General features: G+C 31.4%; 1 protein-coding gene across 2 annotated transcripts in view; it reads right to left on the minus strand.

Annotated features, from left to right (window-relative positions):
* Window positions 1–917: 917 nt before the first annotated feature.
* The window catches only part of LOC139523638 (GTP-binding protein GEM-like), a 67,688-nt gene continuing 53,958 nt past the window's right edge, over window positions 918–14,647 (minus strand). For both annotated transcript variants that reach the window (XM_071317801.1, XM_071317800.1), the window contains exons 2-4: window positions 8,789–8,871; window positions 4,236–4,419; window positions 918–1,298 (exon numbers count right to left, since the gene is read on the minus strand). In XM_071317801.1, the coding sequence (XP_071173902.1) occupies window positions 1,054–1,298; window positions 4,236–4,419; window positions 8,789–8,871 (512 nt within the window). In that variant the 3' untranslated portion in view covers window positions 918–1,053. The remainder of the gene's footprint in view (window positions 1,299–4,235; window positions 4,420–8,788; window positions 8,872–14,647) is intronic.

Here is a 14,647-nt window from a genome sequence, read left to right on the forward strand (position 1 = left end):
AAAATTTGTGGTTGTCAAATTGCTATATAACCAGTGTAATTTTTCTGACAAAACGGTTGGTTAAAAAATTTTAAAATTTTTATGTTTTTGTTAAAGTGTCAAAGTAAATACTTTGACAAAATTTTATGAAAATTAAACGAGCCAAATTAATTTTAGTGAAAGTGTTGGGTACCACCTTAAGACAACATACAATTGTAAACTCTTTCATCTTGAAATAGCATCAAAGTAATCGACTTTTCTTCACGTAAATGGCCATGTGTCAGTGCTTCTTATTGAGTCAACGTAAAAATAAGAGTCTTGTTTTAGAGAGGAATAGATTTCACTTTGTAAAAACAAATTACTCTGATTCAAACAAGCAACTCTCTGAAACTACATTAGCAAAATACTTGATTTATATATTTGTTAGTTTTTGAGGACGTGTTTTTCAACATACAAGTGGAATTCCGATTGGAACCAATTAATTCTGTGCACCTCTTCTTTTCGATTAGTTTCATTTATCCATACGAGACTGAATGAATTCATACCGACGTTTCTTATGCAGATTATTTAGAAAGACAGAAACAGAAATCAGTAGTTTACTTACTACCCGCTTTAATTATATAGATGTTGTTTCGTGACTTTGTTGAATGCATCTTACCCACCGAACTTGAGATAAAGGATACAACATATACTGTTAAGTCTTCCTCAATCTTCACCTTCATATTCGAATTATGAACTTTTCATTTTTTATGTAGCAAAATTCCAGCAGCGCCTGCATATGGAGTATATATCTTCCAGTTGAAACGATATTCCAGGGTTTATAAGTTTCCAGATTCCCATCAAAATGCATGTTCATGGTAACTTAAAAAAGCGGGTTATACTAAATAACAACAACACCATATGAATTTTTTTTTATTATAATTCTTTTTCAAAAACAAAAAACCATTGAATTTTACAATGACATTTCAAACATATAATAGTCCCCATGTTAACAAAATACGATCTTAGGCAATCAATATGTTAACGCATTGAATGATATTACCTTTCAGATAAGTTTTCGCTTCCAAAAAAGCTTTACAAAACATACAAATTGTCACATGATTTTGATAATGCGTTTTTTCCAAAAAGTTTGGTCAGCAATGTTTTACTTTTGTTAATACAACTGACATCTGTTCCACATAACCGTTCCCTTCCTTCTTGTTTATGCTTTAATCTAATCTGTTTCAATATTCCAACCAAAAGTTCGTCGACGTTCATATTGAGCACTGTTGAAGTTTCTATAAATTTACAATCGTACTGTACAGCAACAGGTTTTGCCTCTACAAATATAATAAATAATTTATATTTTACATAGAATTAAGTATATGTCAATATCACTATTCCATGTACTAGTATTCAGTAGAAATAAGTATTACAATGCTTTATAGCAGTACATTTCAACCTTGGTATTGGATATCTTAATCCCTCGGGCACTTTAATTAAAAAATGTCGTAATTAAACAGTAGAATATATGTTTATTACCTCCCATAATAAGAAACGATCTTATTCCTGCTAAGCCTATTCTTTTACAACCAACCAGGTGAATCATAATTATTGTACTGTTTTTAAAATGCCAGGATTATGCATAAATTCAAATTCGCAGCTATCTTTGGAAGTTTTCAAAGGCATGAAATGAAAAAAGCATTGATTGCATGCACTTAACGTTTAACGGAATTCAAGATTCAATCAAAGACATATAAGCTTATTGTTACATTGACAATCATACAACATCTTCTTATTTTCATATGTATTATTATGTATGTATAATTGTGGTTATATAATAAATATAGATTATACCACTCATCGAGTGTGATACGATATTTATCCACTCGACATAGTTTAATTTTCAAATTTAAAACACGAGTCTCGCCGAGCGTTCTTAATATTTAACATTTAGCTGTCGAGAGTGGAAAACATATCGTTTTGCGCGATATTTGGTAGTGGAATCTGTTCCTTTAATGATTCTTAGACAAGATACAGACAATCTTTTCAAATCCATCTTTTTGAAAGACCTGCATAAAAGATGTGTTCCTTGCGACATCATCAGGCACGGTTGGTTTTTACTTAACGTCACAATAGGAATTTCAGAGGGAAAGCAAGACAATTTGACGTCATAACCGAATTGAGACTAATAAAGAACTGAGATCAAACAAACCATACGTTGATTTATTAAAATAATCAACAGGCCAGGAAAGGGATAAATCGAGTAAGAACTAGAAAAATCAGCATATCACATCAGATAGTAATAACATCGTCTAAAATCTGCATGAGTAGAAAAGATCTAATGTTTGAAATACAATATTCAATTGTGTATGGTGTCGATGAGGTCATTAATACTTCGGTGTCTTTTACATTGTGAACTGCTTGAAACATATATATATATCAGATCTTTTTTCAATTTCTTTTTGAAACATTATACATGTTATATATTTGTATTAAAAGTAAGGTTGAAAATCAATTTCTTTTTGATATTATATATTTGTATTAAAAGTAAGGTTGAAAATCAGTACTTTAATGATGATTGGCGTCATTTATTCAAATAATGAATAATAAGTCTTTTCTACTTCAGGAATAGATTACCTAAGCTGTATTTGGCAAAAATGTTAGGCACTTCTGACATATTAAAATTTTTAATTTGTTGCCTTTTGTTGGCTGTTGTTCTTGTGTTTCTTTGTCAACTGTATTCTCCAATTTATTTATATTGTAGTCCTGTGGTGTTGAGTTGTCCTTTTAATGTTATATTTCACATGGCTATAAAAAGGGAGGTTTGGCATGCCACAAAACCAGGTTCAACCCGCCATTTTTTTCTTTACAAATGTCCTGTACCGAGTCAGGAATATGGCCATTGTTATATTATAGTTCGTTTCTGTATGTCTTACATTTTAACGTTGCGTCGTTTGTTTTCTCTTAATTTTGAGTGTAAATTCACATTGCGATAATAAGTGTCACGGTACTTGTCTATCCCAAATTCATGTTTTTTGGTTTTGATGTTATATTTGTTTTTCTCGTGGGATTTTGTCTGATGCTTGGTCCGTTTCTGTGTGTGTTACATTGCAGTGTAGTGTCGTTGTTCTCCTCTTATATTTAATGCGTTTCCCTCAGTTTTAGTTTGTTACCCCGATTTTGTTTTTGTCCATGGATTAATGAGTTTGAACAGCGGTATACTACTGTTGCCTTTATTTAGGAATTTTTTGTCTTCAATGCTCTTCAACTTCGTACTTAATTGGCCTTTTAAACATTTTTTAATTTGAGCGTCAATGAGTTTTTGTAGACGAAAGGCGCGTCTGGCGTAAATATAAAAATTTAATCCTGGCATCTATGATGAGTTTATTTACTCCTAACTTTCTCAGGATCCATGTATAAGGGTACTAATCCAATGTAAACCAGCTATAACATTTACGTGATGGATTTATATTACCGAGTACAACATGTGAAATAATTATGCGAAAATTAATTGTTGCGCATGTGTATTTCTTGTGTATGACTATCACTCTGGTAACTTTCGTCCCTCTTTTGTGCCTTTACCTAAATTAATTGAAACTGAACATGACACAATGGCGAAATTGAATCTCCGCAAGGTCAGATATTAAAGGATAAAAGCAAGAAAAACGTATCCGGGAAAAGAGGTTTGTTTACATGCCACAACCAACATATTTGTAACGATCAGCTATATAACGTATTTACAGAAAGTGTTAATTAATTTGTTAAATTGATAAAAAAAAATAGCTTATTCTAATCTTTGATGTCCATTTCAAGTTTTTTTTCATCACATCTGTCGTCATTTCACGTTATTTGACAAAACATATGTCGAGCTCCACTAAACGTGGTTTAACAGAACATTATTCACGCCTGATGTCACGTGGTTTGACAGAAAATCTTTTTAGCTCCATTTCACGTGGTTTAACAAAACTTCTTTGGAGCTCCATTTCGCGTGGTTTAACATAACAATTAAGAGCTGCATGTAACATGATATGACAATTCATTCCCGCTCCATTTTACTTGGTTTGACAACATGTCGTTCAAGCTCTGATTCCCGTGACGTAACAACATCTTTCGAGCTTTATTCCACATGACCTTTGAGACATGTCATGTGGTATGAAAGTATGACTGTAAATTAAAAACAGGTGATAGAAACTTCATAGTAAAATTAGTTTTCTTTATCATTCATAAGCAAAGATCATTATCAATGGTATTTTATTCACGGAGTAAATACTTACCTTCTGGTTGTATTATTCTAGTTCTTACAAGGTCACTTTTATTCCCAACTAAAATCATAGCAGAGCCAATGTGTTTTTCGTGACGAAGATTGTATAAAATATCAACACCTCTGTCAAATGTATTTCTATCATCGATGGAGAAAACCACTACATAACAATCAAATTCTCCTTCCACGTGTTCGTGCTGAAAAAAACCAATGGTAAACAAATACCCAAAAATGACAAAGAATCTTTCTTACAAGACTATAAATCAAGTGAATGAAAAATAGTATTCCTAAAGAGAGGCGAGTAAACCAAGCGAGTAAACCAAATTAATCAGTCTAAAATGAACTGACATACCATTATTATAAAGTTGTAAAACGCAAAACAGGCAAACAACAGTCAATAAAAACATAACATATAAAAGAAATATGTTCTATTCTACATCATTTGCAGTTTATCTCATTGACGCGCTTAGGTGGAGAGGAAATTGTTTCATTGGCATACTTTAAGTTTGTATATATATATTTATATAATCCACAAATGAACATGGAACGCATGTCATTACAAGAGGTGGATAATTAAAATCATGTTGAGCCTTTGCTGGCCAAACTATACATATAATTTGATTTTTCACACGTTTTTTTAATTATCATTTTCTTAAAGCATTGTACGTTGCTTTATCCCCCCCCCCCCCCTGAAAAAAAGAGACCAATGTCAAAAAGTCAAATATTATTTATAATTGCATTTAATCATGATTTAACAAAAATCAAAAAAAGTGTTTATAGATCTTGTAACAACATTTATGATGCGTTAGTCTTTTATACAAACTGCTAGGATATGCTCGAAACGAACATTTTCAAATTCTAACTATTTAAAAGTAAAATAACAAAAATGCCAAATTTAAAACGGTAAGTCCATAATTTAATTGTAAAGTCAACAGTCAATCCCATCAAACGAATGGATAACAACTGTCATATTCCTGACTTGATAATGTCATTTTCTTATGTAGGAAATAATGAAATAAACATATTTAAGCATAGCTAAACCACTCACTTGTATGACAGTCGCATTGATTTCATTATTGACTACACTACATGAACAAAACAAACAGACATAATAGGTAATAATGTCAAAAATAAGTGCACAGCAGACATTATTGTGATAAAGTAAACCTTGCCTAGCAGTTAACACATTTAAGAACAAATATAAAGTATAAAATGAATTATTATTGTACAAATATGTATAATACAATTTTTTTTTTATAAAACTAAATGGATATTGAATGATTGCCAATGAAGCTATTCGAAAAAGAGCAGGTATGTAAGAAGTAACATTAGGTCACCTTACGGCCTTTAACGATGATAAAATAAATATCCATCAATATGCGTATATGCCTATAAGTAAACGCAATATTGTAAAGGAATAAATCTGCCAGTAGAGGTTTCTAATAAGTTGAGCATAACTAATTAAACCGTATTTCATGATATCAAAGTTGAAGATTTCCTCCGTGATCTGAATAAAAAGTCTTTATTCATGATTGTTTTATGAGGAAAAGTAATTAAAATGTATTTCAATTCGTCGATTTCATGTTTCCTTGACATAAAAACATAGTCGCCAAGATATTTATAAATTGTAATATGTTAAAGTTACGAAATAACTTTCTAATTATTGATTCTCATAAAAATGAAGGGGGCGATTTCAAGCTAAATTTAATGTTGCGTTGCGTGATGGTTAAATAAAAAAATGTATTTTTGTTAGTTTATCAACATTTCAATGTTGCTGATAGTGCAACAAATTAGTGAACATTATCTCTAGTTTGCATTACTTCATTTCCAAGTTAATGTAAATCTACTTTTATAAGAGTTGTGTATCTCATAATTTATTGTTAAAGCTGCGGTTATATATATGGGAGCTTCTTACATGAAGGATGAATTGTTAAAATCAAAAGCTAGTTTATGTTTATCTTTTAATTTCACATTCCACAATATAGATGATGTCCTGCAACTAAAACATTCAGAATAAAAAGTCTGTTGACCCTGTTGAACCTATCTTTTCCCTACGAAATGAAATAAAGAATACACAAGATACAGTTAAGTCTGAATCATTTTTTGCCTTAGATATAGACAATGCATAAGGGTCGGTGGAAAACAACTTTTCAATTAAACAGATGATTTCAGCCTCTCATCTCTCAACTTTCTATGTCCATGTAGCAACATTCCTGCACAGCCGGCATTTGGAATATTTGTCTCCCAGTGAATACGATATTATATAGCTTGCATGTCCTCTCTTGATTTGCTGCTTACAATGTAGGTATTGAACCGGCTAATCTCTTTGAAAATGTTACGGATGCCATCACGAGTATATTGGTCATTATGGAATGTCTTTTTGACAGATGGCCACTAAATTATATTCTAATTGTTTAAACTACAATGGTTTTTCCTTTAATGTGACTTATATATATAACCCAGGTAGTCGTGTGGGCTAGCGGGACGGCTGCAGTGCAGGCGATTTGGTGTCACGATATCACAGTAGCATGGGTTCGAATCCCGGCGAGGGAAGAACCAAAATTTGCAAAAGCAAATTTACAGATCTAACATTGTTGGGTTGATGTTTAGACGAGTTGTATATACATTATGTACACAGCTATGTATCACCATCATTGCTGGCGATCTGATGGATACATCTGTTGTAGAGTTGTCACTGACTCAGACGTACTTATATATATATACAACTCGTCTAAACATCAACCCAACAATGTTAGATCTGTAAATTTGCTTTCGAAAATTTTTGGTTCTTCCCTCGCCGGGATTCGAACACATGCTACTGTGATATCGGGACACCAAATCGGCTGCACTGCAGCCGTCCCGCTAGACCACACGACCACCTGGGCTCTAAAAAAAGAGCTTTCGCTGGCCGTGTGTTACCTTTCCTCGTCAGTTTTAATCTAGCAGCGTACTACAGTACATGATATATTATATATAGGCAATAATAGTTCATTGACTTGACATATCAACGATATAAGGATGAGGCTTAGAAACGGGGAAATGCGAGGCTGTGACGAGCTATTTCCCCGGTTCGGGCCGAATCCTTATATCGTTGATATGCCAAGTCAATGAACTTTTATTGTCTTTATACTGCAATCTAAAAAAACATTTTCAATTGTTGTTTAATGCGTCAAGGTTATTTATTTGATTTCAATGTTTGGGGGAAATCCCCTTTAACATATTTAAAGAGGCCTCATATCATGGTCGCAGAGAAATATACAACACAATGAAATGTACATTTACCTGTTGAAACTCACATTCGATGGTGAACGATATCGTTTGAGTATGGACTAAAATATCAACCATAGGATAAAACATAATGATTTATAGGTTGCAATGTTTTTCCAATAATTACAAAAGAAACAAGGTTGAGTCGTTCCACGCATCGTTGTATGTATTGGAAACAAGAACAGGTTGAAGATGTTGTATGAATAATTAAATATCATTGCGGCAACTTTTATTTAAATATTCATGAGGAAAAGTGATATCAGGTCAGTGACTGTATATGACATAGAAATATACAGTCAACTCATTTTGACAGCTCAAAAAGAACGAGTGCAGTATACACATATTTTGATTGATACTTTTAATGATAAAATTGACAATGGAAATGGGGAATATGTCAAAGAGACAACAACCCGACCAAAGAGCAGATAACAGTCCACCAATGGGTCTTCAATGCAGCGAGAAAATATGTTAAGTGTTTATGTGTTATTTCAATCACGTTGTTTTCATTAGATAATAGGCATTTCTACACAATAATTTGGCTTCGCTTTTTGAAAACTTGTATCTCAATATATAAGATAGAATTCATAAAGGATGCTTCCCTATTCGGATCTCCTTAGATAAACAATTTTTATAGTTGGTTCGTGTTCATCAGTTTTATATAATAACTATGTATTATATTGTACTGTACGGTCGTTTTAAGTTTTTTTTTAAGTTTTTTTTTTTTTTGCAACTGTTCTGTTTTAGTTTTGTGATTCTGTATAAAATAATAAAATCACAATATTACGGAACTCTGATAAAAATTCAAAGCGGAAAGTCCCTTATCAAATGGCAAAATCCAGAGCTCAAACACGTCAAACAAACTGTCATATTCCTGATTTTATACCAGCATTTTCTATAGCTAACTGGCTTATAATTATGAGCTTGACTTATATAGAAGTATAAACATGGGCTCTTCGTAAACAACTAACAAAATATAAATTACAAAGATATTGAACCGAGTGTTCATCATGTTCATATAGTGCTTCTATAGATTACTTTCTAGATGATAAGAGAAATATTATTAAGTCGATGTCACCAGGGTTATTGACATCTCAATAATAAGAAAGGAAACATATTATTTCAATTTTCTCATTCATTATAACGGTATTGTTTATGACTAATTTGACCAAAAGAGAAAAATGTCCATCATTTGTATCCATTTACTCTATTTAACTTTATTATTGGAACATCGCTATGGTCATTTTTTTACTTGTTCAATATAAACACTAATGATGAAGGATAATATTTTTACAAGTTTACCATTTCTGATTCGAGATCAACGAACTCCATTGTTGATTCCTCTGCGTCTAGTAGAACAGAAACCATCTTTTCTTGTTGACTATCTGTAATAAATAGGAAAAAATAGTAACTCTAGATATAAGAGATTATGGCAATTAAATAGCAAACTAATGAAAACAATGTCAGCACCAGTTGTTAATTTCTGTGTCATTTGGTCTCTTGTGGAGAGTTGTCTTATTGGCAATCATTTCAAATTGTCTTGTTTATATATCATTTATATAAACGATTGGAAAGTCAAAGAAAAGTTATCATACAATTTCTTAGATAGGAAATTAACACGTGAACTCAAACTTTACAGCAAATAGAGTATATTTACCATGTAAAATAATAAGTCTCTGCTGAATTCTCTCACTCATAGTTCCACTAAAACTAAAATATATTTTAGAGACTGTTGGGTATTAAGTATTATTTCTATCAAAATTTTATTAGACTCAAGATGTTTTACAGCCAAATTATTATTGTTTATTAATTTTCGGCGTGTAGTTGTGGTCTTAATATCTGACATACCGGTATTATAGGAAAGTGATTTTCCCATAATGATTTTCATATCATGTTGATTTATTAAACGCGTGTTTTTCTTTTCATTGACGTTTGGAGGGTTTTAAGGTGATTTGAGATCTTAAGGATATTCTCCCAGGAACATCGTTAAAGTCTAGAATCTACTTTTGATGTTGTGGTCAAGGTCAAGTTTATCCACTGTTATTTTGAAACTCAGGACCACTTAAACCTTTGTGACCTTTGTATCACAATGAAGAGGTTGTTAACCAAAATTTCAATATATCGAATTTCAAAGATAATCAATTGAACAATTTCGACAAACCGATAGATGCAATTAAGGTGAAAAGTGAGTGAAATAAACTTTATCTGATACATTTATTACAGTTTCTCTGAACTGTTTGGTCAGGCTTTATGCGGCACATAAAAAATAAGAAGTACAATAAGTACATGGGGTTTGACGCATTCAAACAGTCAGATGTTGTGCGTGATTTATTCTTTCTTTATGACACATACAGTATTATTCCAGCAGATAAGAATCAAACAAAATTGCTCTTTAGTAAAAAAAAAACCAACATGTGGTATGTAAAGGACTCCATTACTAAACTGGTTGTTTTAATATATATTTTCCTTAATTTTTCAGAAAAAGGGAGATTTCAGAAAAATCAAATATCAAGTATTGGTCGTTCTTAACTTTTGTATTAACAAACGAAAGACAACGAAAAAACTCCGTTTTTATCCTGGAAACATTACCTTTACATTTTTTGTAAACATCAATACATGTATAAAGCTTGGTTGTATATATGTTTTATTTAACAGCTTTCTGAAGTTTTTACTTCCTTTTTGCTAAATTAAAAAATCGCCTTCAGAGATTAATTCAACAGGTTCAAGCACTGATACAATAAATGATGATTCTCAAACATTCAAACCATCAACTGCTAACTACAATCCTTACATTACTACATGTACTTAAGGTTGCATTTCTGTAAATATAGACAATGTAATTCGCCTAAGAACTCCCTTGTTGCTAAAACTGTGACACTTTTACTAGCGAAAAATTATATCCTAAAATAGAAAATAATATGCACTTCTATTACTTACAAAAATTAGGGCTGTGCGGCATATTTTCAACATTAATATGCCCTGAAATTGTAAAAGTTTAAACTTATACTAAAATTATGTACCATCCTTACCGTTACTTCTTGCCTAATTCAAAATTCATTTTTTCAGTGCAATAGTATGTTCTTATACTGGTAACAGTCACAAGTTATGTATCTATGAGATGAAACATAGAGACCATAATTGGGAACCAGTATGTCCACAAATCAAACAAATCAAATTATCTGTGAGTATTAAATATCTTCCAAAAAGAGGCGTGGTTTGAGAAACAGCTGAATTTACAAAGTGCAACCTTAAGATTGACTACATCATGTATATTGTCTGACAAAGTTAGCTGATGTAACAAAAAGATTGAGAAACGAAGATAACAGCTTCATGTTTTAGGTTATGAAAATTACACTTTATAAAGAATACAATGATTATAAAAATGCTGGACTTAAATATCGACAACACATTTGTTGAGTTATAGGAGGAAATTTTTTATCAAGACATCCAGCATTCAAAATTGGTACTTAGTGGGCATCTCTAATGAACAACTCGTTGTATTTTGTGAAGCTGAGATTTAACATAGCCTTTTCAATTCAAAACTAAAAGAAATCGTCTCACAATGTTTTTAATGTATTTTTAAGATAGTGTCCATATATTGCTGTTAAAAAAAAATATTAAGGATATCAGCGAAAATATACTCTCTGCCTCAGATCTTGATCTTTTTTTATATACAGAGATGGCCAACTTATAACTGGACAAACCTGATGATTTTAACTTTCTATTGTCAACTTTCAAATTCTCAATAGGAATATTACCTCCTACTATATGGCAAATACATAATATGTCAATTGAAAAGATACACTCGTGTATGTTCACATTATATGAACTTCATCAACGGAAGTGTGGTTCTGACACTGTGCCTATAATGTTATGAAAGTTGTCTGACCGATATTCTATGATGCCTTGTGCCTCAACTCACATGTGCCTTGTTGTCACGATCTTGGATCATTAGAGAAATGTCATCTAATTTATAAACTTATTAATTTTGTCCTAATGCCATTTTGACTAAGTGGATATTTGCTAGCTGGTTGGTACATGCATAGCAGGAGACGCCTAACCTGTTGATGCAGCATTTATGAATGTATGTTATTCTTTTATTTAACCTTAATTTGTACTGCGCAGATATTTGAGATTTCAAAATAATAATGTACTGACTAAATTTCAAATACTAAAACGACATAAAAATTACCACATCATAATCAGATTTTAGTGCTCATAGTGAGAAATAAAGGCTTTGTTTACAGACTTTTTGCAATTTTTTTTAGATCTAATCATTCGATTCAGATTGTCATGAGTATTGTTATAAATTTGTTTCATAATGAATTTTATTGCATTGGTTATTCATTTACTGGTAGTGTTAGTTCAATTCTAGGGTACGACATGTTTTTCGACATATATATTGTATCTTAACATTACGCTGCATGATACGAGTTTCATATATTTTTTTTAAATCGGAATTTGTGTCGACGCAAAGATTTACACAACTTTCATTAATGGTAAAAATCAACTGTTCTTGAAATCTTGAATGGATTTTCTTTTTATTTTCTTAGTATTTAAATTTTGATATAGAATAGACATTTACAGACAATGTCTTTTCTATTTTAATACGGGAAAAAAGTTCACGTCCCAGAATTTAATTTAGAAAATAATAAATCGACAGTTTTCATAAATAGTTAAAGCGTCAATCGACGAAAACTGATAATTCATCGTTGTTATTATTTTACACGCTGTTCATTTATATATCATGTATATAGTCGTAATGGATCAATGACATATGATATTTCATATTTAAAATTTTATCATCAGAATATAGTTACATTGAATCAATAGTTATTGTTTATGGTCAAAATATAAAATGCATCATTTATTTATATTTAATATCGTTCTCATTTAAAAATGAACGTTGAAATAAAGAGTTGTGGTATGGTGGCCAAAATGAGACACATATTCACCAAAGGACGAGGATTTAACCACAAATAGGGCACTCATTGCACGTCCTTCTGTATTTGAAAAACTTGTATACAACACACTCATCAAAACGTTCGGCCTTCTTAAGTAAGAGTTTTGCTGCCAGAAGCTAGACGTTCATAGCTGACAGTAAGTTTAAACTTAACTAAACCTCCAGTCCAGACTCTTTTAATATATTGTGAATAATAATGATTTTGTTACAGCCATCAACAATAACATTCCTGGTTTGGTCGTAAATGACATTTTGTTAGGACTGAATTAAAAATCACTTAGTTGGTATTTTCGAAACATTTTTGCATTGTTTGGTTTCATTTTACTGCATTGTTTTCGGTTATTCATACACTGTACTGGGAATAAATATAAGAAGATTGGGCATGAATGCATATACCAACTCTTCATCTAAGTCAAAATTTTTAAAAGTAAACCTTTATAGGTTAAAGTATGGTCTTCAACACGGAGCCTTGGATCACACCGAACAGCAAGCTATAAAGGGTCCCATGAAAATACTAGTGTAAACCATTTAAACGGGAAAACACATGGTCTAATTTATTTAAAAACCGAGAAAAGAGAAACGAGAAACACTTAGAACAAGAATTCGTACAATAGAATCAGCATATTTCCATTAGGCATTGGGATTACTAAAATCGCAAAACTATTTGAGTAAATGTTTACGGTATCAATACATGATCATAAACATACGCCTATTCATTGACATCATTGAATATACTATTGAAAATGAACCTTCGTTTTACCAGAATGATAATTTCAAATACACATAACATATTAAAGCTGTAGCTCAGAAATGAAGGACGGGAATGCTATATGAAACATGATATCGTTATGCATTCAGTACCCCCCCCCCCAAAAAAAAAGTCCCAATACAATGTACTTGGCATTTGGAGAATTCGGAGAGACACATATTGCAGACATGCACACCTCTACAATGTGTAGACATATCGAACATGTATTATAAAAGTTGTAGCTTAAAAAATGTAGCCGAATATATGTCGTGTATCTACATCCAGTTGGATGGACGGACAAGGTTAAATTCCAACAAGATGCTAACAGTGCTTAGATATTGGAGTGATTATTTAGCAGAAGTTATATGTACTTCCTCTTTAACTGTTTACTATTAGCTGCATTACTTGATAAATATAAATGACATTAAGTTATAAGAAATTTACATTTATAAATCCTCTTATCTTACGAACAATTTACATGTTAATATATATATATGTTGTTGTCATTACAATACCCTTTTCAGGGATATAACATCAACACCATAACACGCAATGACATGACAAACAACAATAATGTTTGTGTGGTTAATATTTATGTTAATTTATCATACAAAGAATGTCAGTTCGTAAATTAATGTTGTAGATACTGTTCTTCCGATGGGTAAACTACTGTCTTGTTGTGAAGTGTTATACCGCTGTTTATCACACAACGACACAGTAAATATTCGATAATCATTTGCTTTATTCATCTGTTTTTCAAAATGAATATTTAAATTTAGGAATTTACAAAATTAATTCACCAACAGTATACTTTTCTTTTCGTATTAACGTTAAATAAGATAAAAATCCCACAGAGGGGCAAAAGTTTTATCATCAAACTGGCAATAACCACCCATCGCGAAGTTCAGTCGAAGTTTCAAATTAATAGTATTTATACTTGCAATGGACAAAACTCATAAGATTGATATTAGTCTGATAGAAATTATTTAAAGAAGGCATATTTAGAGGTGATATTCAACTGCGTCATACTTGACGTTATCAGTACATCATTATTTTACTTGATGGGATAATACATAAAAGACAATGTATTTAAAGTATATATACTGATAAATACGAATAAAATATAATAACTATCCACTTATCATCAGTTAAATAATACGAATTTAATATATTGAGGTATTTACCAGTTGATTACGTAATTTTTTACAGTTCCTCCTGCATGAAAAGAAATGTTATATATGGCATTCTCCTGAGAATCTGTGATCTTGATTGGCCAACAGTTTTTATTTTAATAACGCCTACGATTGTGTAATTCTCTGTTTGAATATAATACAATGTATTGGTATGACCCATTAAACTGGTTTATAAACGTTTGCTATTTAGACATGAATAAGTTTAATCTCTATACATGGCATTAATGGTAAAAAAAACAATGCATCTTATCAAGGTG

Source organism: Mytilus edulis, chromosome 5, assembly GCF_963676685.1.
Source record: "Mytilus edulis chromosome 5, xbMytEdul2.2, whole genome shotgun sequence".
NCBI lineage: Eukaryota > Metazoa > Mollusca > Bivalvia > Mytilida > Mytilidae > Mytilus > Mytilus edulis.